This window comes from Mesoplodon bidens (genome assembly GCF_964165515.1).
Source record: "Mesoplodon bidens genome assembly, chromosome: 2".
Taxonomy (NCBI): Eukaryota; Metazoa; Chordata; class Mammalia; order Artiodactyla; family Ziphiidae; genus Mesoplodon; species Mesoplodon bidens.
This window is the reverse complement of record NC_138177.1, coordinates 36,653,165-36,679,169: the sequence shown is the minus strand read 5'-3', so window position 1 is coordinate 36,679,169 and position 26,005 is coordinate 36,653,165. Positions and strand designations below refer to the sequence as shown.

Below are 26,005 nucleotides of genomic sequence, written 5' to 3'. Positions count from 1 at the left end.
CAATTCTTAGTAATATATTCTTGCTTGTATTTCTCAAAAAGAAGGTATTCTTAGCATGCTTGTTACTTGTCTAGTTATTCTTTTTTTTTTTATAAAGTTACACTTTAGTAATGGGAAAAAAAGGGCTGTTATAAAAGCACAGAAATTTAAGTTAATCCTACTCATGAACATAAATGAAAAAATGTTAAATAAAATATTGGCAAACTGAATCTAGCAGTGTATAAAAAAGCTGGTACATGATGGCCAAACTGGATTTATCCCAGGAATATGAGGGTGATTTAATGTTAGAAATCAATGACTGCAACTAAGTTCGGTTTATTTCATGAAAGCAAGCTTAGTTCAACTTTAGATAAATTATTAAAATAAATCACCATATTAACATTAAAAGAAAAAAGTATGATCAACTCAGTTGATGTAAAATAAAACCATTTGCTAAGATATAATGCATTATCTGTGTGACTTAGAATGGAATGGAATTTCCTAATTCAATAAAGAGTACCTACCAAACAAACAACAATACCCCACCCCACAAAACCCAAACAAAAACAAAGCAGGAAAGAAAAAAACAAAACAAAACAAAACCCAAACCCAAACCCTGCAACGCATGCTCAAGGGTAAAATGCTAAAAACACTTCAAAATCAGTTTTAAGACAAGGATGCCCACCATTGCTACTTCCATCCAACACTGAATTGGAAGATCTAGTCAGCACACTAAGATAACAGGAAAGAAATAAAAGGTATAAGGGTGAGGAAGAAATAAAACTGCCATTACTCACAGATGATATTATCTACACAGAAAATCCACCAAGTTAATAAGAAAGATCAGCAAGGATGCTTGGAAAAGATCAATATAAAAGTCAACTGCGGGCTTCCCTGCAGTTTGTGCAGGGAAGACATGGGTTCGTGCCCCCGTCCGGGAGGATCCCACATGCCGCGGAGCGGCTGGGCCCGTGAGCCATGGCCGCTGAGCCTGCGCGTCCGGAGCCTGTGCTCCACAACGGGAGAGGCCACAACAGTGAGAGGCCTGCGTACCGCCAAAAAAAAAAAAAAAAAAAAAAAGAAAAAAAGAAACTATTAAGCATAAAGGAAAGGATAAATTTTATTACTTTAAAGTTAAGAACTATTCACTAAAAACATCACAAAGAGAGTAAAAAAATAACCAAATCAAACAAATTGGAAGAAGATATTAGTAACACATAACTGCTAGTAGATTAGTATCCAGAGTATATAAGGAACCTTTACCAATTAGTAAGAAAACACACTATCCAATAAGCAAAAGATTTATCCAGGCATTTTAGAGAAGAAACATGAATGACCAACAACATGAAAAAAACTTCAAACTCATTAATAACCTGGGATGTATACATTAAAATCACAAGGTACCATTTCATATTTACTAGGTTAGCCAAAATTTCAAAGCCTGACAACAAGTATGGTGAAGGTGTGGAACAATGAAAAACCTCATTATACTGTTGGTGAGTACGTAAATCAATTTGGCATTTTCTTGTAAAGTTGAACGTTTACCTTCCTTGGTATATAATCCAGAGAACATATGCACAAAAATATTCATAGTAGCTTTGTTAGATACAGCAATAACTTGGAAAGCATCCAAATATCCATCAGTAGAATGATGAATAAATTATGGCAGATTCATAAAGTAGAAGACTCTTCAAGTATGAAAAGGAATAAAGGACAGCTATATGCATCAACAGTGATGAATCTCATCAATAATATATTAAGCAAAAAAGGGAGTGCTTAAAACTATATATGTGAATCCATTCAGGTACAGTTCAAAAATGAGACAATGTGTTAAGGAAACACATATGGTAAAATCCTGAAGAAAAACAAGGCAGTGATGAACATGAAGTTTAGGACAGTGATAGGCTGTGGGTATGGCTGATAAGGAAGAGGATGCTATCTGGGAAGTCTTGGACAGTTCTGGTAATGCTCTGTCGTCTTATGCTGCGTGGAGTTATAGAGGTGTTCATTTTATTTATTATTCTTTAAAATGTACATGTATACTATATATCTTTGCATGTATATGTTTCACAGTTTTAAAGAAATGGGGAAAAGAAGGAACACATCACATTATTTGTAACAACGTGGGTACTACAAAAATGAAAGCCAAAGGGATTAGGAAGTTTTAATACTATGAAGAATCAAATTGGCAATACCACAGAACAGCTGATTTCACAGCTAATAATTTATGTCAAATCAGATAGCACGATTTTCTAATATAATTTTCCTAGCCCCCAAAACATCTGCATCAATTGCTTCTTTTTTCAATTAAAAAAAAAGTAATTCAAACAGTATAAGCCCCTTTACATAGAGCGCAAATGCCCTCAACCACCAGCTGAATCTCATCCCACTCCCCAGAATTCATTATCCTTTGGGGTGTGGCCATCTGGACCTGTCTCTATGCATTACACCAAAGACTGACTTTTCTGTTGCTGTTGGTTTTTATATACAAATGGGGGTATACTTACTCTGACTTGTGGTTTTTACCTATCAGTATTTCCTTAATAATAAGTATTTTCAGTGTTTGCAGATTTCTGATACTATAAATAGTCCAGGAATATTCTTCTATAGATATCTGTGCACTTGTTCAAGGATTTCCATAGGACAGACTTTCAGATAAAGAATCGCTGGTTATTAAGTTAAATACTGACTAGAATTGTCCACCACAGAAACAATACCAATTTAAATTTCCACCGACTGTCTATGTTTCCCTACATCCTGGCCAGTGTTATATTATCAATCTTTAAAATTTCTGCCTAATGGCCAATAAAAAGGGCATCTTTTTTAATCTGTGTTTTTGATAACTAGTGAGGTTCATCACCTTTTCATGTTTGTTAACCATTTATATTTCACCTTCTTGAGCTCTCTATTCCATTTTTCTACTGTTGTTTTAGTCTTACTGAGTTGTGGAAGGTCTTTATATAGGTTACAGATTTCTTTTTCAGGTGTAGCCTTGGTGTTTAACATTTAACTTATCAAACAGTATTTATTCACTCATTACTATGCAGAGATAGGCTCAAACATATCTGCAAACATTTTTTTATAATGAATACACTTCAATTAAAAATAATTTTACAGTGAATGTTTTCATCTTAAAACATTCAAAAATATAGACATAATAAAACCATAGTCCCCCTCCCTTCTTCCCAGTTATTCTCGCTTCCCAAGCCTGCTCTGCTCCTCACAGGCAAAAACAGTCATACTTTAGAGAGTAATAAAACACAGAGGTGTAGGCGTCCAGATTTCCTCCTCCCGCATTGATTTATATATGTATGAACGGGTATACTTTCATTAGTGACTCTTTTTCCTCCTCCAGCTTTTAATTTTGAAAAGGTTCAAACTACAGAGAAGTTTAAACAATGCTACAATGATTACCCATATATCTACATTTTGCATTTGCTGGATCTCTTTGAACATTTAAATGTAAGTTGCACACATAACATTGGACTCTAAATATTTCAACATGTATCTCCTAAGAATATATTACTATATAACCACAATGTAACATAGTCAAGAAATTTAACAGTCACAATCATATAAAGTCCATATTACAATTTCTTTGATTGTCCTAATTATGAGCTTTATAGCTTAAAAAAACTTCCTCCAAGAATAAACCAAGGTACATACATTGCATTTAGCTGTCAAGACTCTTTAGTTTCTCTTAATCTAGAACAGTCCTTCTGTCCCCCTACCCTATTCCATCTGCCAAATTTTGGTCTTAAGAATCCAAGCCAGTTGTCTTATAGGAATGTTCCACAATGTGGATTTAATTGTTTCTTCATGATTAAATTCAGGTTAAATTTTTGGCAAGAACACTACATAGATGGTGCTGTGTTTATACAAAAGATTTTAATCCCTTATCTATTGGCTTATATATATTGCTTATATATAGCCCATATTTTCTTCCAATTTGTATTTTAACTGTTTGAAAATGATTAAAATTTTTTTCCTTCATTGCTTTTAGTTCTGTGCCCTATCTTTTCTATCCTAAAATTGATACTAAATATAAACATGGACTTGTCTCTATACTCTATTTTGTTCTTATAATTTTCTTTAATCTTAACAGTTTAAACTAGAAAAGATGAGGAATACAGTCCATTTCCTCGGCACTCAGTTGGGCTCCCTCACAGCCCACTATGCTCTAATTTCTAAACATTTCATATGCATTATTTATCACTTCATATAATTAAAGGCCAAACTAGCATGTTATTATTCTGTATGTATAAGTACCAATGCCAAACATGAAAAGATATTTAACATATGTATTAGAGGACAAATTCAGTTATTTAATCAATTCTCTAATTTGGCTTCTTTCTAATTAAAGTTAGGAAAAAACAAAAAAAATTTACCTTATATATTTTACTTCTTTATAATAGTCAGCTTCTTTATAATAAGTGAAATCCAGCCAAGTCTCTGAAAGTGGCTAAGTGAACAGTTAACTATATCTGAAGATGACAATTTAATTTAGCTATATCAACCTTTTTTTTTTTCCCTCCTTTGAGTACAGCAGTACTAACCAGAGGCAATTACTCTGTAAAACGTTCTAGTGAAACTAAACTGTAGCTTTGTCGGGTATGTGGGCATTATAGTCAATTTGACTAGAATACAAAAAACAGTCCTTCACCTCAATGTGAGGACTATATCTAGATAATTATAACATAATAGTGAGCAAAAAAGTCAGTGCTCAAGAATTTATATGATTCCATTCAGGTACAATTAAAGAATGACACAATGTACTGTTTAAGGAAACATATATGGTAAACTCTAAAGAAAAGTAAGACAATGATTAACATGAAATTCAGGACAGTGACAAGGTGTGGGTACGGCTGATAAGGAAAGGTAGGTGATGCTATCTTATGGCACTTCCCACATTCATTTAAACCAAAAATGTATTCTTCTCTACCCCTGGTGTGATTAAAGGGCTAAAACTGTGAGAATAAAGAAAAGCTTCTCTAATGATAATGTCTGAAGTTGAACTTGTAACTGGCCTCATCCAACCAAACTTCAAACTAGGGATTATGCTTACTAAAAGGAACAAAACAAAATAAAACAACAACAAAACAAACAAAAAAACACTGAATCCCAGTAAATTTAGTCCAAATGTTTGGTGAAGTAATACCTGATATTAAAATGTATACATGTAATGTGTGTGTATTATAGTTTTTAAGAGCCATTGTTAGAATAAAAAAACACAAAGTGATAAATGCCCTCCCCCCAACTTCCAAAAAAAAAAGAAGGGCTTCTCTGAATTATGCAGTATCACTGGGTAATGTATAAGTAGTAAAAGAACTTAATTTTTTTTTTCAGTGGCTTACCTTTCCTCAGTATGGTAAACCACTTAATTCACCTCCCACCCCCAAAATACACAATTTAGAAATAAAATTCCTCTCCAGGGGACTGTGTTAATGCAACATGGAAAATGGAAACTTAGTTTTCCATTTTCAAATATTGTAGCACTGGCATAGAAAAAACAGCATGCAAAAAAAAGATTTATAGGAAGATTCTACATCTGGAGAAAAGAGCATTTCAAAGCTTCTTTTAAACACAAGAAGGTGATCATAGTAACCTTAGTAACTATTATTCCTCTTCACTGTTGGGAAAATCACTCAAACAGAGACTGAGGTGGAAAGAACCAGAGATGCTGGTCCGAATTTTTCATATTTTACAAATTAGGAAACGAGACTCCAAGGCGATAGTTTTCAACCATTTTTGACCCCAAAAACCCAGGTTTGAGAGGGCTTGGAAGTGAAGATAGATACTTGTAGTGTGCAGTTTTGACATTTGCAATGGAAAAATAGCATTTAAAAAAGAAACTACAAAATATGGAAGTTGTTCCCAAGACCTTCCTTGGAATGGTCTTACTAAACAAAAATAATTCCATTATAATACTCCAACAAGGAAAGTGTAAGAACTTCTGGATTAGAATGTGGGAAAAAACCCAAACCCTTGCATCGCATTAGACCTACTTTCTTTACAACCATGAAGAGGCTGTGAAACTATGCTAACAACTTGGAACAGGAATACTTACATGTTTTCTTTCTGTAGCCTTTAGAGATTTGGCAGCATAGTAGAAAAGCTGTGTCCCACACAAAGCTGCCCAATATTTCGTCCAAGATGCTACCTGGAGAGGACAGACACATGAATATACTACGCAAATGCTACTGGCTTCTCAGTCACTCTGTTTTCTCAGTGCCAAAGACCTTTAGCTCCACTTCACTTCCACCACGTTAGCTTCGAGTTTCATCACTTCTGAAATCTTTATCTCAAATATTCTTATCATGTCCACTCAATACATTCTACTTAGGACTGACCAAACAAAATTGGCTGAATTCTATTTTTTAGGGTTGTCACTCTGTTTTCTATTTCTTCTAAACTTACTACTTAAAATACTTCTTAGTGGGATATATTTTCAAGGTTCTCTAAGAACTATATTAGGGAGCAAAGAGAAGTACAGGAGCATCTTGATTTAAACACCCAAAAGGTATGATTTAACCAAAATCTATATGGCAGGTATAATAACACTTTAAATTAAATAACATTGTGAGGCAAAGGTGTATCTTAAATTATTTCAAGTGTATTATATATCTGGTTTTATTTCAACCATCTTCATATTTTTTAGGGTCCTATTCATTTGCTTAATTTTAGAACGTGTATTAAAATATATTAAATTCTTACTGTAGGCTTTTTGCCTTCTTTTAACAAAGTTTTTCTCCTGAGAACACCTTGGATAGTAACAGCTCCTGGATATAAATGTACTGCCAAATCTTCTGATTCTGCAGAACTATAATAATGAAATGAAGAAAAGAACATATAAGTGCTTTAGTGATTATCGAGTAGGTACTTAAATAAAATGTAATTATTCTTAATTTTAAAACTGTTACTTTATTCAGAATAAGAAGACATTGACAGTTATAAAGGCTTACTGATCTGAAATTTGTAAGCTGTCACAAAATTAACAGGAAGTTACTGAAGTCAGCAGATGGTTAAAAAACACATTTTATTGCATATTTGAACAAGTATAATTTAGAAAGAATACAGAGATTCACCCTAGTAAAGATTAAATTAGGGATTTAAGACTTTTCTTCTTAACATGCCACACTGCAGCACTGCTGAAACCTTTTTTTCCCCAGTAAAAACTTAAGTCCTAGTAGGAAAGATGAGGATTCTATTTGTTAAAAGTATTTAAGCATATAAAACTCTAAATAAAAATAGCAGAATCAAAAGGAAAAAAGCAAAAGAAAACCCATGCTTAATTCTAAAACAGGTGAAAGAAGTAATGAAGGCAATTAACAACATATTTAAAAAACCGACTTTCTGCAATGAAATTTAATGACATTTTAATGTCATCAATGCATCTAAGTGATTATAGCTTAACAGCTCTCCAAGAAAGGAATAACTCCAAACTCAAGATTTCTTTTTCTTGTATCTTAAGAAAACCGTCACAAAATAATAATCAAACATTTAAATATCTCTCCCCAACTCATTTAAGGTCCAACAGTTAAAATGAGAACAATTCCTATATAAGTCAATTAAAACATACACACTGATTAAAAAAAAAAAGCTGTCATTCCTCTGGTCATTTGACATGAGCTGCAGAATTGCTACAACAGTGAAGAAACCTGAAGTTTGCAAGTTTATCCCTTTTTTATTATTTAGGTGTCTTCAAAGTGACTTAAAAACTTAGAAACACTAGAAATTTCATGCTGGAGCTATTTATATTCAAGGAGGTATATGTTCAAGGAGATTATACACCATTAAATTGACCTAAAATTAACTTTAAAGTCTGCTATTTTGTTGTATTATGAGAATTGGTGGATTATCCATTACTGTTAACCTCCACCCCCCAATCAATCTACCATACTTATTTTCTTCTGCAGCTAATGTGGTGCAGAAAGAGACCAGGTTTAACAAGATAAACAACTGAATGAACATGAGTTTAAACACAGAAATATTATTTAATAAAAAAGACTTGTCTAAATTCAGGATCTGAAGTTAACCTGAAAAATTCTTAAAAAAGATAAATTGAATGTAGTAAATTCTTCGATTGCAGCGTTGAATAACAAGTGGATTTTTGTACTGCTTATCCAATAATCAGCAACATTAGAAAGACCTGTGCAGTTAAAAAGCTACAGATTTGGAATTATTTAAAAATGCTGACATAAAGATGCAAGTTCTAGCAATTAGCTCTGGGATCAGAAAGAATAGTTCAAATTTATCTCTAGATTAAATCTTGGAAAGAAAGTTTTCATGGGCATTTTGTTTAGTTTTTAAACCAATTAGTTGAGAAAGAACAGAAATAATGTGAGACCACACCCATGTAAGCCAATCACCGACACCAGAGGGGAGTTCTGTGACCCCTGAATGCAGGGGAATTGTACCTGCTGGCCTTCATGTGGCTTCGATAGCCATTTCGTGCCACTCTTGTCACCGGGCCGAGAGAATGGTATAATCTGTTCCTGTTGGATTCCATTATAAATTGTATATATTACTTTTACTCACACAATCATCATCAATAACCTAGAACAGCATAATAATTTCTTTGTGTAATACAGCTTTCTAAATCCTACAAAAGGATAGTATGTGATTGCTCCTCTTTCTTTTTTTAAAGCATACAGCATAAATTTCAAGTTATTTTTTTTCTTCTACTATTGAATATAAATACTTAAAGGTGCTTATTAGTTCGAACCATATATTTATATACATTCACTTTCACAAATCTGCTAAAATAATTAAAGAGGTATTTATAACCAAACACTATCAAAGCCTGAAAAATACTTAAAAAATCCTTTTGTTCATATTCCAGTTCTTAGATTCCACTTTAAATATGATACCTGGATTTATATAACAATAAATTTTTATTGTATGCCCCTATAAAGACAGCTAAAAGCAATGAGACCTACAAACTTAAAAGTAATGTGGCTTAAACACCTTATTTTCCTTTCTTTTATATTAAATCCAAGAAAACTACCAAAAGAGATGAACTGAGTAATAAATAAAGCAGTCTTCTATTTCCACATCAATTAAAATGAATACATGATAAAGCCCATAAATGATAAAAATGGTATGAGTTAATATTCATCCAAAATGGCATGTGATACTTAACAAAGGAAATAAACACACACACACACACACAAACACACACACATGTAGAAACACTGTTACTTCTTTGCCTAGGAAAAGCCAGAAGTAGCACTGTTGATAAATGATATTTAAAACAGAAAGTATTATTTTAGCAACTTAAGGGGCAACATATTTGATGTCTCTCTATTTTCAAAGTTCACTGCCCATAGGTAGCATTTTAAATCCTAGCTCTTTATTCACTTTTTAATATTTCATGTCTGAGTCTTGCTGGGCAGCATTAGATTTGCTCTCAAAATGTCCCAAGAGCCACTGATTTAAACTTTGGCACAAGCACAGTACATGTTTTTGGCTGCAAGTATCTGCAAAGCAAAACTCCTGTCAAAAGAAAAATACTGTTTTGAGATGTGAAGGTTAATATTGTTAAATACCATCTTCATAAGTAACCTGCTAGGATAAGAACAGATTATTTAACACAACACCATTCTGGTTACTCGCTCATAACTCATGCAATATGAGAAACAATTCTGTTCATCAATGTTTCTTACCTAAATACAGTACACTCTGAAATCAACATCTGATGATATTATGTTCTTATTAGAGGAAAGAACTAATAAGACAATTTGTACAGACAGCAAGCCAGAGGCAACTCTTGTGTTTTTCCTGTTTCAGGCAAACCCAAATAAAGAGATTGAAAGAAAAAGTTGGAAGAGAAATAATATGTAAAAACAAATTGTTAAAAATCCCCCAAAACAAAGAGAACAAAACTTAGGAACACTGACAATTGGAGTAGAAAGGTTCAAAAGTAGTTTGAAATACTAGATTTGCAAGTAAAATCTTAATCACATAATGGTGAGAAATCTTTATGAAGTTTCAAGAACAAGGATCTAATTTTCCAGTTACATCATGAAATTAACCAATTCAAGTATGTATAGTTCAATTTCAAATATATAGTTAGTATAATTGTTTTCTATTAAAAAGTGACTGACAGGGAGTTAGGTAACTAAATATATTCAACTTCATCAATTTTAACATGACATTCAAAACTCAATCTAATCTTGTTGCTTAGAAACTTAGATTGCTTAGTTTATATACAAAAGGGGGCAATTATTTTGCTCATGATTCAAGTATCTTAATATGACAATGGCAGAATGAAAATGGTCAACGACAGTAAAATTCTAATGGATATTTTTAAAATAACAATTACTTGCACTGTTTGACTATATTTTTAGAAAAATCTTATTTTGGAAGATCAATATGGCGTATTTGCCACAAGCAGATGACAGATCTTACAGCTTAAAGCATCAAGGAAAAGAAAACAGAACATGACTTACATTATTTCAGTACAAATCTGTGTGCTTTGTGCAAACTTTGAATTAATGACAATTTAAGTTCAAACTTTTAGCTGCTTTACTTACAGTATAATTTAAAATTTACTAAGTCATTTTGCTCTTGACAAATTAGCTGAGAATGAATGAAGTTGACCACTCCACTAAATGCCTTAAAATTACTTAAATGAACCAGAATTTAAGGAAATAATTTTGTTTTTGTATACATATGTAGGTAAGCTGTGATTAGTTATTATTATTTTTAAGTTACAATTTAAAATGCACTAAAATTCAAATATATGTGTCAAGCCTCCAAATAAACATGTCTTTACTAGATAACACTAAATTCCAGGCTTAAATATTAACTTTTTTCTTTTGCCACCAGCAGGAAGCCTAAAATAGTCCCTTGGAGATATGTAATAAATATTATGTGTTTAAATTCACATTATCATATACTTTAAGATAGACAAAATAAACTCAAAATAGTTTAAATGGGCAATTTTTCTTACCTTTCAAAAGCAGGCCATGAAGTCTCTTCACTTAGTTCAGAGCCATCACTGCTACCTAAAATCAAAAGTTATCTTATTTTTTAAACATCATAATTAGGGTTTGGATGTTGTCTTTTAAAAATAAATACTCTAAAGGTGCTTATAAAATGACAGTCACATTATTTGTGGGTGAACATCCACATATCAGTTCTTCATTCTAATATCATTGTGCTTAATTTATTTTGCAATATATTAGAATAGAATTGACAAGACTACCCAAAATAACAAAATAGCATAAAAGATTTTTGCATGTATACTTATGGCTTAAATTCATTAGTAAACACTTTTCCTACCACCAGAGAATGTACATAAGCACAAAATTTTTCCTTATTAGGTTTGCCATAATTTAAGACCAATATAATTACGCATTTCTTACAGGTTCACGGTATACTGCTTCCCTTTGTATTTTTTAAAAAACCCATTACTACCCTAAGGATTAAAAAGCTTAATGACATTCAATTTTTGCCTTTAGGGGCAAGGTAGAAGAGGATGGAATCCTTAAATTCAGGAAAAAAAAAAAAGGTGCCATAACAATGTAGAAGTTTCTCTTAAGAGACCCAGAATATCAGTTAAAATAGAAAGTTTTAGATTAGCTTAATTTGAGGGGAAAGAATTTGGAGAGTCCAAAACAGCTTAGGTTGATTTAAAAGTTATTTTAAAGATAATACTGGCTCTCAATAAAATCAATAATTAATATGTCCCTTATGTATCAAGTTGAATCGTCTATCAGACTTTCACAACCAGGGTTCTGTGAGAGGCTCAAACTTGAATACTATAAGGAACCCATTATATGTGATGGAATAACACCTCTTCCATGCATTTAGAATGGCATGAGTTATGTCCCATTCTTTGAAGAACTGAGTAACAGTCACTGAAGTAATTTTCTGGTTGTGTGGTCCAGATAAGAAACTGGAAGTAATCTGTTGTTGGCAGTGGGGTCTTGTAGGTTATCTTTTTTTTTTTTTAATTTATTTTTTATTGCGGTACGCGGGCCTCTCACTGTTGTGGCCTCTCCCGCTGCGGAGCACAGGCTCTGGACGCACAGGCTCAGCAGCCATGGCTCACGGGCCCAGCCGCTCCGCGGCATGTGGGATCTTCCTGGACCGGGGCACAAACCTGCGTCCCCTGCATCGGCAGGCGGACTCTCAACCAGTGCGCCACCAGGGAAACCCTTGTAGGTTATCTTTTGATGTAGAATTATGTGATAATGAAAATTTAAGCATAGTTAGTATGACTTATTTGTAGAAGATAAAAGTTTCTTCCAGAAGGATGAAGCTCAGAGTGGATACACCTCCTTTAGCTGGGCAAGACTCCTTTAGGTTACCTAGGACATATATACCATGTTAAAAAACGTTAGAGGCCATAGTCCCAAGCACTGGTTAATTTCTCCAGAGTACTTTCTCAAAGCCTCCAAGGGATATATTAATATTGTATGTAAAGGTTACAGCTGAGGAAAAAACGTTTTTGTGATTATGAATTGCGTGTGCGTATTAACAACTACCATCTATGGTTATAGACTTTCTTTTCAGAATGTTTTAAAGCAAACACCCTGGAAGGTAATGCCTATGTCTAATGTTTTTAATTTATAAACAAAGATGTAACAATCTCTACTGTTTATCTCCTTAGCCTTGGAATAATTAAACAATACAAAGGCAAAAATTGAATTAGCCTCTTCTTGTTCTAAAAGATAGGTCTCTAAACTAAGACACTAACTATAATGGAATGAAATAACTAGATAACTGTCTTGTGGTAACAAAAAGAACATCTATGGAAAGTAAAAGCCACAAATAGAGAATAATAATCATTATAATATTTATGATTATTATAGAAAAGCCAAATATTCTGTACTGAATTGAGAGCTGTAATTTTTAAAATTACTATTTTTGGCTTAAAGTGACATGCTAGATTCCATAAGTGTAAACACATTTTTAACTGGAAAAATGTTCTTCCTCTCTCTTTTGCAAAATTATTCTGCGTATCATTTTTTCAGATTGAGGTTGATATTTACATATAGGCAATTCACAGTATTAACAGAGACGTATTTCAAGAGGCCAACTTGTCTTCTGTTTTTTAAATTTTGTCATCATTTAATCATATGCATTTATAAAAAGGGGAATATTGGAATAAAACTGCTGAATGGAGCATTCTAGCTCCAAAGCAATTTCACTTTCAGGGTTTGAAACTCTCAAGGGTTAAAGGAAGTCAACATGTTCAAGAAAATGAACTCCTACATTTCTTTCAATTGACTGTTCATCAATATTGAAATGGTCATATTAATTATAATAGGCTTAGCCTTTGAGAAACCTGGCAGTTAATCACAGAAGAAGACATTTTCCTCCGTTATTGCTTTTTAAAAATAAAAATAGCACTGTATGGAGATTTCCTAATTCCAAACATCCAAAGAAATAATGTTCATCTAGAAGGTTCAGAAAATAAATAAAAGTTTAGGAAGTAAAACCAAACAAATTCCTCTCTTAATCTCACATCCTTCTCCAGTCCCAATTTTCTGCTCCCACTTCATAATAGCTATCCCTATTTTCTTACCTCTCATTCTCCAATCTCCAAGCTTTGCCTACACTACGCTATAAAGCAAATCTTGTCAAGGTCACCAAATGGCTTTTTTTTGTTTTTTTTACATCTTTATTGGAGCATAATTGCTTTACAATGCAGTGTTAGTTTCTGCTGTATAACAAAGTGAATCAGCTTTATGTATACATATATCCCAATATCCCCTCCCTCTTGCGTCTTCCTCCCACCCTCCCTACCCCACCCCTCTAGGTGGTAAAAGCACCTAGCTGATCTCCCTGTGCTATGCAGCTGTTTCCCACTAGCTATCTATTTTACATTTGGTAGTGTCTATATGTCAATGCCACTCTCTCACTTTGTCCCAGCTTCCCCCCTGGCCCCGTGTCCTCAAGTCCATTCTCTAAGTCTGCGTGCGTCTTTATTCCTGTCCTGCCACTAGGTTCTTCAGAACCATTTTTTTTTCTTTTAGATTCCATATATATGCGTTAGCATACGGTATTTGTTTTTCTCTTTCTGACTTACTTCACTCTGTATGACAGACTCTAGGTCCATCCATCCACCTCACTACAAATAACTAAATTTCGTTTCTTTTTATGGCTGAGTAATATTCCATTGTACATATGTGCCACATCTTCTTTATTTATTCATCTGTTGATGGACATTTAGGGTGCTTCCATGTCCTGGCTATTTATTGTAATTAATGCTGCAGTGAACATTGTGTGACACGTCTCCTCCTGAATTACAGTTTTCTCAGGGTATATGCCCAGTAGTGGGATTGCTGGGTCATATGGTAGCTCTATTTTTAGTTTTTTAAGGAACCTCCATACTGTTCTCCATAGTGGCTGCATCAGTTTACACTCCCACCAACAGTGCAAGAGGGCTCCTTTTTCTCCACACCCTCTCCAGCATTTACTGTTTCTAGATTTTTTTTTTTTTTTTTTTTTTTTTTTTGCGGTACGCGGGCCTCTCACTGTTGTGGCCTCTCCCGTTGTGGAGCACAGGCTCCGGACGCGCAGGCTCAGCGGCCATGGCTCACGGGCCCAGCCGCTCCGCGGCATGTGGGATCTTCCCAGACCGGGGCACGAACCCGTGTCCCCTGCATCGGCAGGCGGACTCTCAACCACTGCGCCACCAGGGAAGCCCTAGATTTTTTGATGATAGCCATTCCAACTGGTGTGAGGTGATACCTCATTGTGGTTTTGATTTTCATTTCTTGAATGATTAGTGATACTGAGCATACTTTCATGTGTTTGTTGGCAATCTGTGTATCTTCTTTGGAGAAATGTCTGTTTAGGTCTTCTGCCCATTTTTGGATTGGGTTGTTTTTTTTTTTTTTGATATTGAGCTGCATGAGCTGCTTGTATATTTTGGAGATTAATCCTGTCAGTTGCTTTGTTTGCAAATATTTTCTCCCACTCTATGGGTTGTCTTTTTGTCTAGTTTATGGTTTCCCTTCCTGTGCAAAAGCTTTTAAGTTTCATTAGGACCCATTTGTTTACTTTTGTTTCTTTTTCCATTACTCTAGGAGGTGGGTCAAATAGGATCTTGCTGGGCTTCCCTGGTGGCGCAGTGGTTGAGAGTCCACCTGCTGATGCAGGGGACATGGGTTCGTGCCCCGGTCCGGGAAGATCCCACATGCCGCGGAGCGGCTGGGCCCGTGAGCCATGGCTGCTGAGCCTGCGTGTCTGGAGCCTGTGCTCCACAACGGGAGAGGCCACAACAGTGAGAGGCCTGCATACCGCAAAAAAAAAAAAAAAGGATCTTGCTGTGATTTATGTCACAGAGTGTTCTGCCTCTGTTTTCCTCTAAGAGTTTTGTAGTGTCTGGCCTTACATTTAGGTCTTTAATCCTTTTTGAGTTTATTTTTGTGTACGGTGTTAGGAAGTGTTCTAAATTCATTCTTTTACATGTAGCTGTCCAGTTTTCCCAGCACTACTTATTGAAGAGGCTGTCTTTTCTCCACTGTATATTCTTGCTTCCTTTGTCAAAGATAAGGTGACCATAGGTGTGTGCATTTTCTATCTCTGGGCTTTCTATCCTGTTCCATTGATCTATATTTCTGTTTTTGTGCCAGTACCATACTGTCTTGATTACTGTAGTTCTGTAGTATAGTCCGAAGTGAGGGAGGCTGATTCCTCCAGCTCCGTTTTTCTTTCTCAAGATTGCTTTGGCTATTTGGGGTCTTTTTTGTCTCCACACAAATTGTAAATTTTTTTGTTCTTGTTCTGTGAAAAATGCCACTGGTAGTTTGATAGGGATTGCATTGAATCTGTAGATTGCTTTGGGTAGTACAGTCATTTTCACAATGTTGATTCTTCCAATCCAAGAACACGGTGTATCTCTCCATCTGTTTGTATTGTCTTTGATTTCTTTCATCAGCATCTTACAGTTTTCTGCATACAGGTCTTTTCTCGCCTTAGGTCAGTTTATTTCTAGGTACTTTATTTTTTTGTTCCAACGGTAAATGGGAGTGTTTCCTTAATTTTTCTTTCTGATTTTTTGTTGTTAGTGTACAAGAATGCAAGAGATTTCTGTGCATTACTTTTGTATCCTGCTACTTAACCAAATTCATTGATTAGCTCTAGTAGTTTTCTGGTGGTATCTTTAGGATTCTCTGTGTATAGTATCATGTCATCTGCAAACAGCGACAGCTTTACTTCTTCTTTTCTGATTTGGATTCCTTTTATTTCTTTTTCTTCTCTGACTGCTGTGGCTAAAACTTTGAAAACTCAGTTGAATAATAGTGGAGAGACTGGGCACCCTTGTCTTGTTCCTGATCTTAGATGAAATGGTTTCAGTTTTTCACCACTGAGAATGATGTTGGCAGTGAGTTTGTCATATATGGCTTTATTACATTGAGGTAGGTTCCCTCTGTGCCCAATTTCTGGAGAGTTTTTATCATAAATGGGTGCTGAATTTTGTCAAAAGCTTTTTCTGCATCTATTGAGACGATCATATGGTTTTTATCCTTCAGTTTGTTAATATGGTGTATCACATTGACTGATTTGCATATATTAAAGAATCCTTGCATTCCTGGGAAAAACCCCACTTGATCATGGTGTATGATCCTTTTAATGTGCAGTTGGATTCTGTTTGCTAGTATTTCGTTGAGGATTTTTGCACCTATGTTCATCAGTGATACTGGCCTGTAGTTTTTTTTGTGACGTCTTTGTCTGGTTTTGGTATCACGGTGATGGTGGCCTCATAGAATGAGTTTGGGAGTGTTCCTCAGCTATATTTTGGAAGAGTTTGAGGAGGACAGGTGTCAGCTCTTCTCTAAATGTTTGATAGAATTCACCCGTGAAGCCATCTGGTCCTGGGCTTTTGTTTGTTGGAAGATTTTTAATCACAGTTTCAATTTCAGTGCTTGTGATTGGTCTGTTCATATTTTCTATTTCTTCCTGGTTCAGTCTTGGAGGGTTGTACTTTTCTAAGAATTTGTCCATTTCTTTCAGGTTGTCCATTTTATTGGCATATAGCTGTTTGCAGTAGTCTGTCATGATCCTTTGCATTTCTGAAGTGTCAGTTGTTACTTCTTTTTCATTTCTAATTCTCCTGATTTATGTCTTCTCCCTTTTTTTCCTGATGAGTCTGGCTAATGGTTTATCAATTTTATCTTCTCAAAGAACCAGCTTTTAGTCTTATTGATCTTTGCTATTGTTTTGTTTCTTTTTCATTTACTTCTGATCTGACCTTTATGATTTCTTTCCTTCTGCTAACTTTGGGTTTTTTTAATTCTTCTTTCTCTAATTGCTTTAGATGTAAGGTTAGGTTGTTTATCTGAGATTTTTCTTGTTTCTTGAGGTAGGATTGTACAGCTATAAACTTCCCTCTTAGTACTGCTTTTGCTGCATCCCATAGGTTTTGGGTCGTCGTGTTTTCATTGTCATTTGTTTCTAGGTATTTTTTGATTTCCTCTTTGATTTCTTCAGTGACCTCCTGGTTATTTAGTAGCGTCTTGTTTAGCATCCATGAGTTTGTCCTTTTTAGTTTTTTTCCTGTAATTGATATCTAGTCTCACAGCACTGGGGTTGGAAAAGATAGTTGATATGATTTCAATTTTCTTAAATTTACCGAGGCTTGATTTGTGACCCAAGATATGATCTATTCTGGAGAATGTTCCATGAGCACTTGAGGAGAAAGTGTATTCTATTATTTTTGGATGATAAATATCAATTAAGTCCATCTGGTCTACTGTGTCATTTAAAGCTTGTGTTTCCTTATTTATTTTCATTTTGGATGAGCTGTGCATTGGTGTAAGCAGGGTGTTAAAGTCCCCTACTATGATTGTTACTGTCAATTTCCCCTTTTATGGCTGTTAGCATTTGCCTTACGTACTTAGGTGCTCCTATATTGGGTGCACAAATATTTACAATTGTTATATTATCTTCTTGGAGTGATCCCTTGATCATTATGTAGTGTCCTTCTTTGTCTCTTGTAATAGTCTTTATTTTAAAGTCTATTTTGTCTGATATGAGTATAGCTACTCCCAGCTTTCTTTTGATTTCCATTTGCATGGATTATCTTTCTCCATCCCCTCACTTTCAGTCTGTATGTGTCCTGAGGTCTGAAGTGGGTCTCTTGTAGACAGCACATATATGGATCTTATTTTTGTATCCACTCAGCCAGTCTGTGTCTTTTGGTTGGAGCATTTAATCCATTCACATTTAAGGTAATTATCGATATGTATGTATGTTCCTATTAACATTTTCTTAATTGTTTTGGTTTTGTTTTTATCGGTCTGTTCCTTCTCTTGTGTTTCCTGCCCAGAGAAGTTCCTTTAGCATTTGTTGTAAAGGTGGTTTGGTGGTGCTGAATTCTCTTAGCTTTTGCTTGTCTGAAAAGGTTTTAATTTCTCTGTCAAATCTGAACGAGATCCTTGCTGGGTAGAGTAATCCTGGTTGTAGGTTTTCCTTTCATCACTTTAAATAGGTCCTGCCACTCCCTTTTGGCTTGCACAGTTTCTGCTGCAAGATCAGCTGTTAACCTAATGGGAATTCCTTTGTATGTTGTTTGTTGCTTTTCCCTTGCTTTTAATATTTTTTCTTTGTATTTAATTTTTGATAGTTTGATTAATATGTGTCTCGGCATGTTTCTCCTTGGGTTTATCCTGTATGGGACTCTCTGAGCTTCCTGGACTTGACTATTTCCCTTCCCATGTTTGGGAAGTTTTCAACTATAATCTCTTCAAATATTTTCTCAGACTCTTTCTTTTTCTCTTCTTCTGGGACTCCTATCATTTGAATGTTGGTGCGTTTAATGTTGTCCCAGAGGTCTCTGGGACTGTCCTCAATTCTTTTACTTCTTTTTTCTTTATTCTGCTCTGTGGTAGTTATTTCCACTATTCTATCTTCCAGGTCACTTATCCGTTTTTCTGCCTCAGTTATTCTGCACTGATTCCTTCTAGGGTATTTTTTTTTTTTTTTTTGGCTGTATGTGGGCCTCTCACTGTTGTGGCCTCTCCCCTTGTGGAGCACAGGCTCCGGACGCCAGGCTCAGCGGCCATGGCTCACGGGCCCAGCCGCTCCACAGCATGTGGGATCTTCCCGAACCGGGGCACGAACCCGTGTCCCCTGCATCGGCAGGCGGACTCTCAACCACTGCGCCACCAGGGAAGCCCTAGGGTATTTTTAATTTCATTTATTGTGTTGTTCATCATTGTTTGTTTGCTCTTTAGTTCTTCTAGGTCCTTGTTAAACATTTCTTGTATTTTCTCCATTCTATTTCCGAGATTTTGGATCATCTTTACGATCATCACTCTGAATTCTTTTTCAGGTAGACTGCCTATCTCCTCTTCATTTGTTTGGTGTGGTGGGTTTTTACCTTGCTCCTTCATCTGCTGCATATTTCTCAGTCTTCTCATTTTGTTTAGCTTATTGTGTTTGGGGTCTCCTTTTTGCTGCCTGCAGGTTCATTTTTCTTCTTATTTCTGGTGTCCGCCCCCAGTGGGTGAGGTTGGTTCAGTGGACTGTGTAGGCTTCCTGGCTGGAGGGACTGGTGCCTGTGTTCTGGTGGGTGGGGCTAGATCTTGTCCCTCTGGTGGGCAGGGCTGAGTCTGGTGGTGTGTTTTGGGGTGTCTGTGAACTTAGTATGACTTTAGGCAGCCTGTCTGCTAATGGGTGTGGTTGTGTTACTGTCTTGCTAGTTGTTTGGCATGGGGCGTCCAGCACTGGAACTTGCTGGCTGTTGGGTGGAGCTGGGTCTTAGGGTTGAGCTGGAGATCTCTAGGAGAGATCTTGCCAATTAATATTACATGGGGCCTGGAGGTCTCTGGTGGTCCAACGTCCTGGACTTGGCTCTCCCACCTCCGAGGCTCAGGCCCGACACCCAGCCGGAGCACCAAGACCCAAAACCCTGGTTCTTCTCTCTTGGTAACCCTAGTATGATAACGATGTTGACAACGACAACTGCTATATGGTGCTTACAGTGCCTGAATGGTGGGGCGACCACATTTGTGGCAGTGAGACCTCAGGCTAAACTGAACCTTCTGAGAGACATCCGAAGGATGTCAGTGCGACGAACTGGGTTCTGACTGCAGACTGTTGATGCTTTGGAGGAGGCTAAATAACAGTCAGGACATGTTATAGAAAATTGTTTCTTTTTCTTTGTAACATCAAGTAAACCTTGCAGTGGCTCTGGGAGTGTTGTTACCCCTTGGGCTCAGTGAAGGGTTGTACTTGAGAATCAGACCCTTCAGTACTTGCACCTGTTGAAAATCTGCCACAAGCTTTTCAAACATTCAAACCAAGGAACCCACTCTTGAAAGCTACGTCATCATCATGCTCGCCCTGGCTGATGCGTCCTCGACGTTGCTGGTGCCCCACCCCCACCATCTGAAGCACCCAGTGACTCTGATCTTGCCAAATCCAGTGATCAACTCCCATTCTCACCTTACTTCTCTTCTGTGCACTTTATATTGATACATTCAACACTTCCCGCCCTTCAGAGACACTTCCTCTACTGGGCTTTTGTGATACCACACTGTTTTTTCCTTTGAAGTTTCCTTTGATGGCCCTCCATTAAAAAAAGAAAACTTTTTTTTTTTTAATCACATCTCCAAATGTTAGAATGTCTTCTCTTATTTATTTACATTCTCTCCCTAGGTGACCTCATCCAGTCTCATGGCTTGAAATACTATAAATATGCTAATTCTTATACTTGTATCCACAAACCTGACCTTACCCCATTAAGCGCCAGATTCATACATTCAATTACCTACCTGACAACTCAATATGGACCAAACATGTCCAAAACAGAATTCTTAATTCCCCAAACCTAGTCATCCTTCACAAATACCTTGACATTTACAAATGGCTGCTCTTCTAGTGTTCTCTGCCTTGGTAATAGCACCACCATCTAACTAGTTGCTTAATCTAAAAAACCGGGAGTCATACTTGACCTGCCCTTTTCCTCATTCCCACATTCCAACTACATGCAGTAACCAATTCAATCAGCACATGTTCTCTTCTCACCATTCCTCAAATGCCCCCCCCTTTGAAGTCAAACCATCAAGCACTTTTCAAACAATTACGAATTATTAACTTCAGTAGCTACTAGTAGTATCATCTCATTATCTACTTTGCTACTTAGCTTTTATCAATTTTTTCTACTTGTAGTAGGGTTAATTACTCATTCCCAGCAGAGTTTTATTAAAAATGTTATTTTTCATTAAGTTGGAACCCTCTCAGAGAATTATTTCTCACCTATTGATATTCCACTAGAAAGAGTAGAGCTTTCAGCTTGGCCTCGAGATGGTGCATGGGGCTCCATGACGCTATCATCTAATAGATGTCTTGGCCCTGCATTTGGGAACGTTGCACTCTTAAACTCTGCTGTGTTCATTTTATGAATGAAACTGGAAACAAAGAGAAATATTTTTCATATCTTTTATTACTGTTACTAATTCAGGATATAAAAGATACTCTTATATAAAGATTCAGGATATAAAAGATTTACCTGCTATCCTGAACTTACTTCCGAACTCTCATACTAATGAACACACAGATTTTATCATGAGAGCCTCAAACTAACAGTTTAGGGAAAGTTTTTTAGGAAACTAGGCCATATCTTCCTATGTAACAGAGAATACTTTAATTTTATCTTGATTCTTGGGTACATTAAAAATTGTTTTCACATTCACTTTTGGAAAATAGCTATTAAATTTTCACAAAAATCATGGCAAAGGTGAACCTTGGGCTCCATTTTGAGAAAACAATCTTGCAAAGCTAAACAAAAAATCAGTTTCCCTTTCTTTATATTTAGGAATAAAAAGAACAATTTTTACAGTGACTTATTTGGGTTAAGATAAGTGATCACTCTTGATACTTATGATAATTTAAAATGAAAATGGTATATTGCTTTCCTGATTTTATTTATGATGATGATCTGTAATGTTCATTTTTCTCCCCCAAATGTGAAGGCACTGTTGGAAAAAGCTCATTTCTAAATTAAGGTAAAGGAAGAAATAAATGCCTTTATGCAAACAAGATATTTTACTAAATCAGAAAAAGACTACTGTTACACAAATAAAACTATGCAAGGACACTATTAGTCCAACTAGTAAAATAAATAGAAAAGAAATCCAACTTAAAAAAAAACATAAAAGTTTGAAAGATAAAATTAAAAATGCTGACTTATAACCCAAGCTATGGCACTTCCTATGTCCATGTGGAATCAGGTTCCGAGGGGATGGTGGTGTCTGTGGTAGCAAGGCTCCTTCAGCTGCCACACTTTTTCTTCCACTTTGTGGAGATGCTCCTACTTCAGGACCTAAGGTTTAAATTAAAAAAGAGAGAGAGAGACATAGACATAGACACAGACACACACACACACACACACACACACACACACACACAGAGGGAGAGGGAGAGAAATTGTTAAATGGTTTAAAAAATTGTTTTATTTGTAATCCTTTGATATGAAATATAAAATGTGGTTTAAATTTTAAATATTAATGTTAATTCTATTTAATTGACTGAACAAGAGAAATATTTATTTTCTGAATTTTAAAACACAAACCTCAATACATACAATATCCATTAATTTCTACCTATTTTACTTGCACTAAGTAGCCAGTATAAATATCCTCCCCATTTACAGAGGAAGCAGCAGAATTAGAAGAGAAGGGGTAAGGATCTCATATCACAGATGAAACCTGGACTAAACACTCAGGTCTTCTGAATCCTAGTTCAGTGCTCATTTAATTTTACACATTACTTCTTCACTCTTCACTCTTAGTTTCAGCTTCTTCTTAGATAAAAAATGTGTAGGGTAGGTCAAGCATTCAAGTTAGAATTTAAATCTATATTGACACTGTTCAAGCTTATGGGAATTAAAAAAATGGAACTCAATAATGTACAGATTTGCAAAGTATCACTTTAAGAATGAAAAGAAAAGCAAACTTAAACAGATTTAGACTGAAATGATTTCCTCTGCTTGGAATACTCTTCCCCTGAGACACTGTCATGGTTTTGTTCCCTCACTTCCTTCATACCTCATGAGATGGGTCTCCAAATATTTTTAGCATATACAATAATATAAAGCTTAGTGCCAAGGTCTGTTTTAGAATTTTAAAAAAGGTTATTACTTATGAATTCTTAAAAAATAAATAATTCTCTTCAATTTTATATTTTTGATTATGTGTGGTATACATATAAATCCCCATTGTAATGCAACAGATAAAAATTAAGGGACTAACACTATTTTTTAATACTTTCAGTACTTGGTCCAGTATTAGAGTGAAATTAAAAAAAAAATTAAGCCACTAAAATTGACTCTTATAATTATTCAAATTAGTAGAATTTCCCACTTAGACCACAGAAATTTCTAATGTAATCAAGCCTTGTTGCCTAGGACAGTGTATCCTTAACTAAAAAAAAGAGTTGATATTCATAAACACTTATTTATTATTTTCTGTTGGTTATATCTATTTTTCTTGATTAGTTGGCATATTTATTTATAAATTTATTTGTATTTATTTATACATTATGTATTTATTTGTACAAACTACAAGTAACGATTTTTGATTAAAGAAAACCAACAGAAAAATGGACATATTTTAATACCAAAAAGAAAACTGTGCATGCAGAATAAAATGTGCTAAGTGTTTATTCACTTTGGAGTATATTCTTTCTTATTAGGTTATCTGATTTATTACTCGGTAATGAGAGAAAGCTGCACTAACCTACTAAATCCTCCCTGGAAGCAGCAGAACGTGGTGTGCTTGTCCCTGGTTCTATCTTTAATGAAAGCCTGAATTTCAAAAAGAAACAAAGAACATAAAATGATTAACATTTGACAAAATAATATTAAAATCATGTATTTTCTACCAAAAACCTAAAAACATTTTTATAAAATAATCTCAGCTATATATTTTTCTTCAAGAGCAATCTTTAATTAAGTCTCCTTTCTCTTTCATACAAAGCTGATCTTATGGTGATTCCAGGATATATTAGGGAGGGAAAAAACATCAAAAACTCATATTTAAAATCAGAGAAATCTCCCCAAACTACCCCAATGTTGCCAAACAATTCAACACATTTAAAGATATTTGATGAATGACTAAAAGGTGATTTAACTTCAGGTTATATTGATACTTGACAATTAAATTCAGTAACTTTCACATATATTATTAAATATATTATGCAAATTCTTTCTAGAATCTTTACTGGATGGGCTCATGGCCTCTGTAACACTGAAAATTTAAAAAACACCTTATTTAAAACTAACCATCCAAAAAAAACAACCAACTCAACTTATCAAAAGAAAGATCTATCTATACAAATAAAAAGGCTATTTACAAAATCCATGATAAATCCCTTTCCTAAATCAAAGTTTGTTAGTTGGTACTTAAGTTCCATTTAGGATAAAATATCAGTTTTGAGTTCCATGGCAAAAAGAGATTATAATTCCTATCAGTGGAAACTGTTTCAGGAAATAGGATACTAAAGCAGTTGTAGAAAATATTTTGATGTAGTCCATGAAATACACTTTGGTGTACTCTGCATTATTATTAAGCATTTGTCTGGAAATTAATAAAGACTTTTTATTTTTTAGCATTCACCAACTGGAATTGGACAATGAAACTGCACAATACAAATGATATTATACATGATAGTATAACGATAAATCTATTATAGGTTCTTAACTTGTATTTCTTTGATATCCTAAAGAAGAAGTTATATATAATTGTATTCCAATTATTTGACCACGTAAAATGCATGTATTGAACAGATGTTTGATTAACCAGAACTCTCTGCTCTTTTTCTTTTTACAGAGTAGTTGACTTTAATTATTTGGGCGCCAGACTATGCTGCATTCATTCACTGAACACCTGTTTTGTGTCGGGCACTGTGCTCTCAGCACTGGAATATAATGGAGACTAAGGCAGACATGGTGTCTCTTCCCTTCTGAAGCTCACCGTTTAGTAGGTGGAAGACAAAGAAGTAAACAAAACAAGTACAATTTCCTAACACAGAACCAAAATAGAAAGGGACAGAAAGAAGGCTATGGGAGAATCACATTGCTATCAATAGCAGCTGATAACCAACAGCAGTATAAAAGCCGAAGCATTTAAACAGCACAGCAGTGAAGGGTAGTCAGTGTCAGTTGCCTGTATCATCATCAAAACACTATATATAATGGTGATGCTGATTCACTGAGAAAAGATATTATGCTCAGTATTAAAATGAAATAACTTTGAAAGATTTTCACCCCAATTAAAACATATACATTTAATTTGTAATATTGATATTGGCTGCCTATATAGATGAAGTTGCCAAAAGCAGAGGCCTATGGATAAATGAAGTATCATTTTTATTTAAATCTTTCATCATAAAAACCATTTTTTCTAACTTATCACCTTAATGGCTCTTATGTTAAAATGCTCTGATTTTCAACACATTTAATCAGTAGGTTCATGCAATACAACTGTATCTTTAGGAAAACACTATCTTCTTCAGTTCCCCATATGATGCTCCAACACCACCAAGAGACTTGTAGTTCCCCAAGCGAACAAAGTTTCCCACCCTATTCCTTTGATCATTTCCATACCCTGGAACACCTTTCTTAACTCTTCACGTGGAGCTAACTCCTACTCATCTGTTAAGATGCAGCCTCAGGTAATAATGTCACCTCAAGCTGTTCATGTTTCTTTTCTCTTCACTTTTCCCACTTAAAGCTGAGTTAGGTCTCCTCTCATCTATGTTCCCATAGCATCCTGGGCACATCTCTAGTATAGTACTGATTGAATTGTTTTGTAATTATTTGTTTTGTGGATGTATTTTGCATTAGACTGAGCTTCTTAAGGGCAAGAACAAGATCTTACTTTTGTAATCCCAGCAGCTAGCACAATAACTCGTCAATACCAAAAGCTGAATAAATATTTGTTAATGAATATAATGAGAAGGCTGCTCGAGTTCTAGCTACTCATGAAAACAAAAATCAGTATAATAGCATCCGCTTTCCTACCAAAATGAAGCTATCTTATAATATGTCAGGTTATAGACA

At 35.1% G+C, this 26,005-nt stretch overlaps 1 protein-coding gene across 2 annotated transcripts in view; it reads right to left on the bottom strand.

Moving 5' to 3' along the window:
- Positions 1–26,005, bottom strand: part of RALGPS2 (Ral GEF with PH domain and SH3 binding motif 2) — a 156,349-nt gene that overhangs the window by 11,543 nt on the left and 118,801 nt on the right. The window contains exons 11-17 of one of the 2 annotated variants that reach the window (XM_081216128.1): positions 23,682–23,749; positions 22,132–22,267; positions 21,202–21,353; positions 10,934–10,988; positions 8,397–8,474; positions 6,694–6,799; positions 6,047–6,139 (exon numbers count right to left, since the gene is read on the bottom strand). In XM_081216128.1, the coding sequence (XP_081072254.1) occupies positions 6,047–6,139; positions 6,694–6,799; positions 8,397–8,474; positions 10,934–10,988; positions 21,202–21,353; positions 22,132–22,267; positions 23,682–23,749 (688 nt within the window). The remainder of the gene's footprint in view (positions 1–6,046; positions 6,140–6,693; positions 6,800–8,396; positions 8,475–10,933; positions 10,989–21,201; positions 21,354–22,131; positions 22,268–23,681; positions 23,750–26,005) is intronic. The other variant, XM_081216129.1, reaches the window with a different exon arrangement.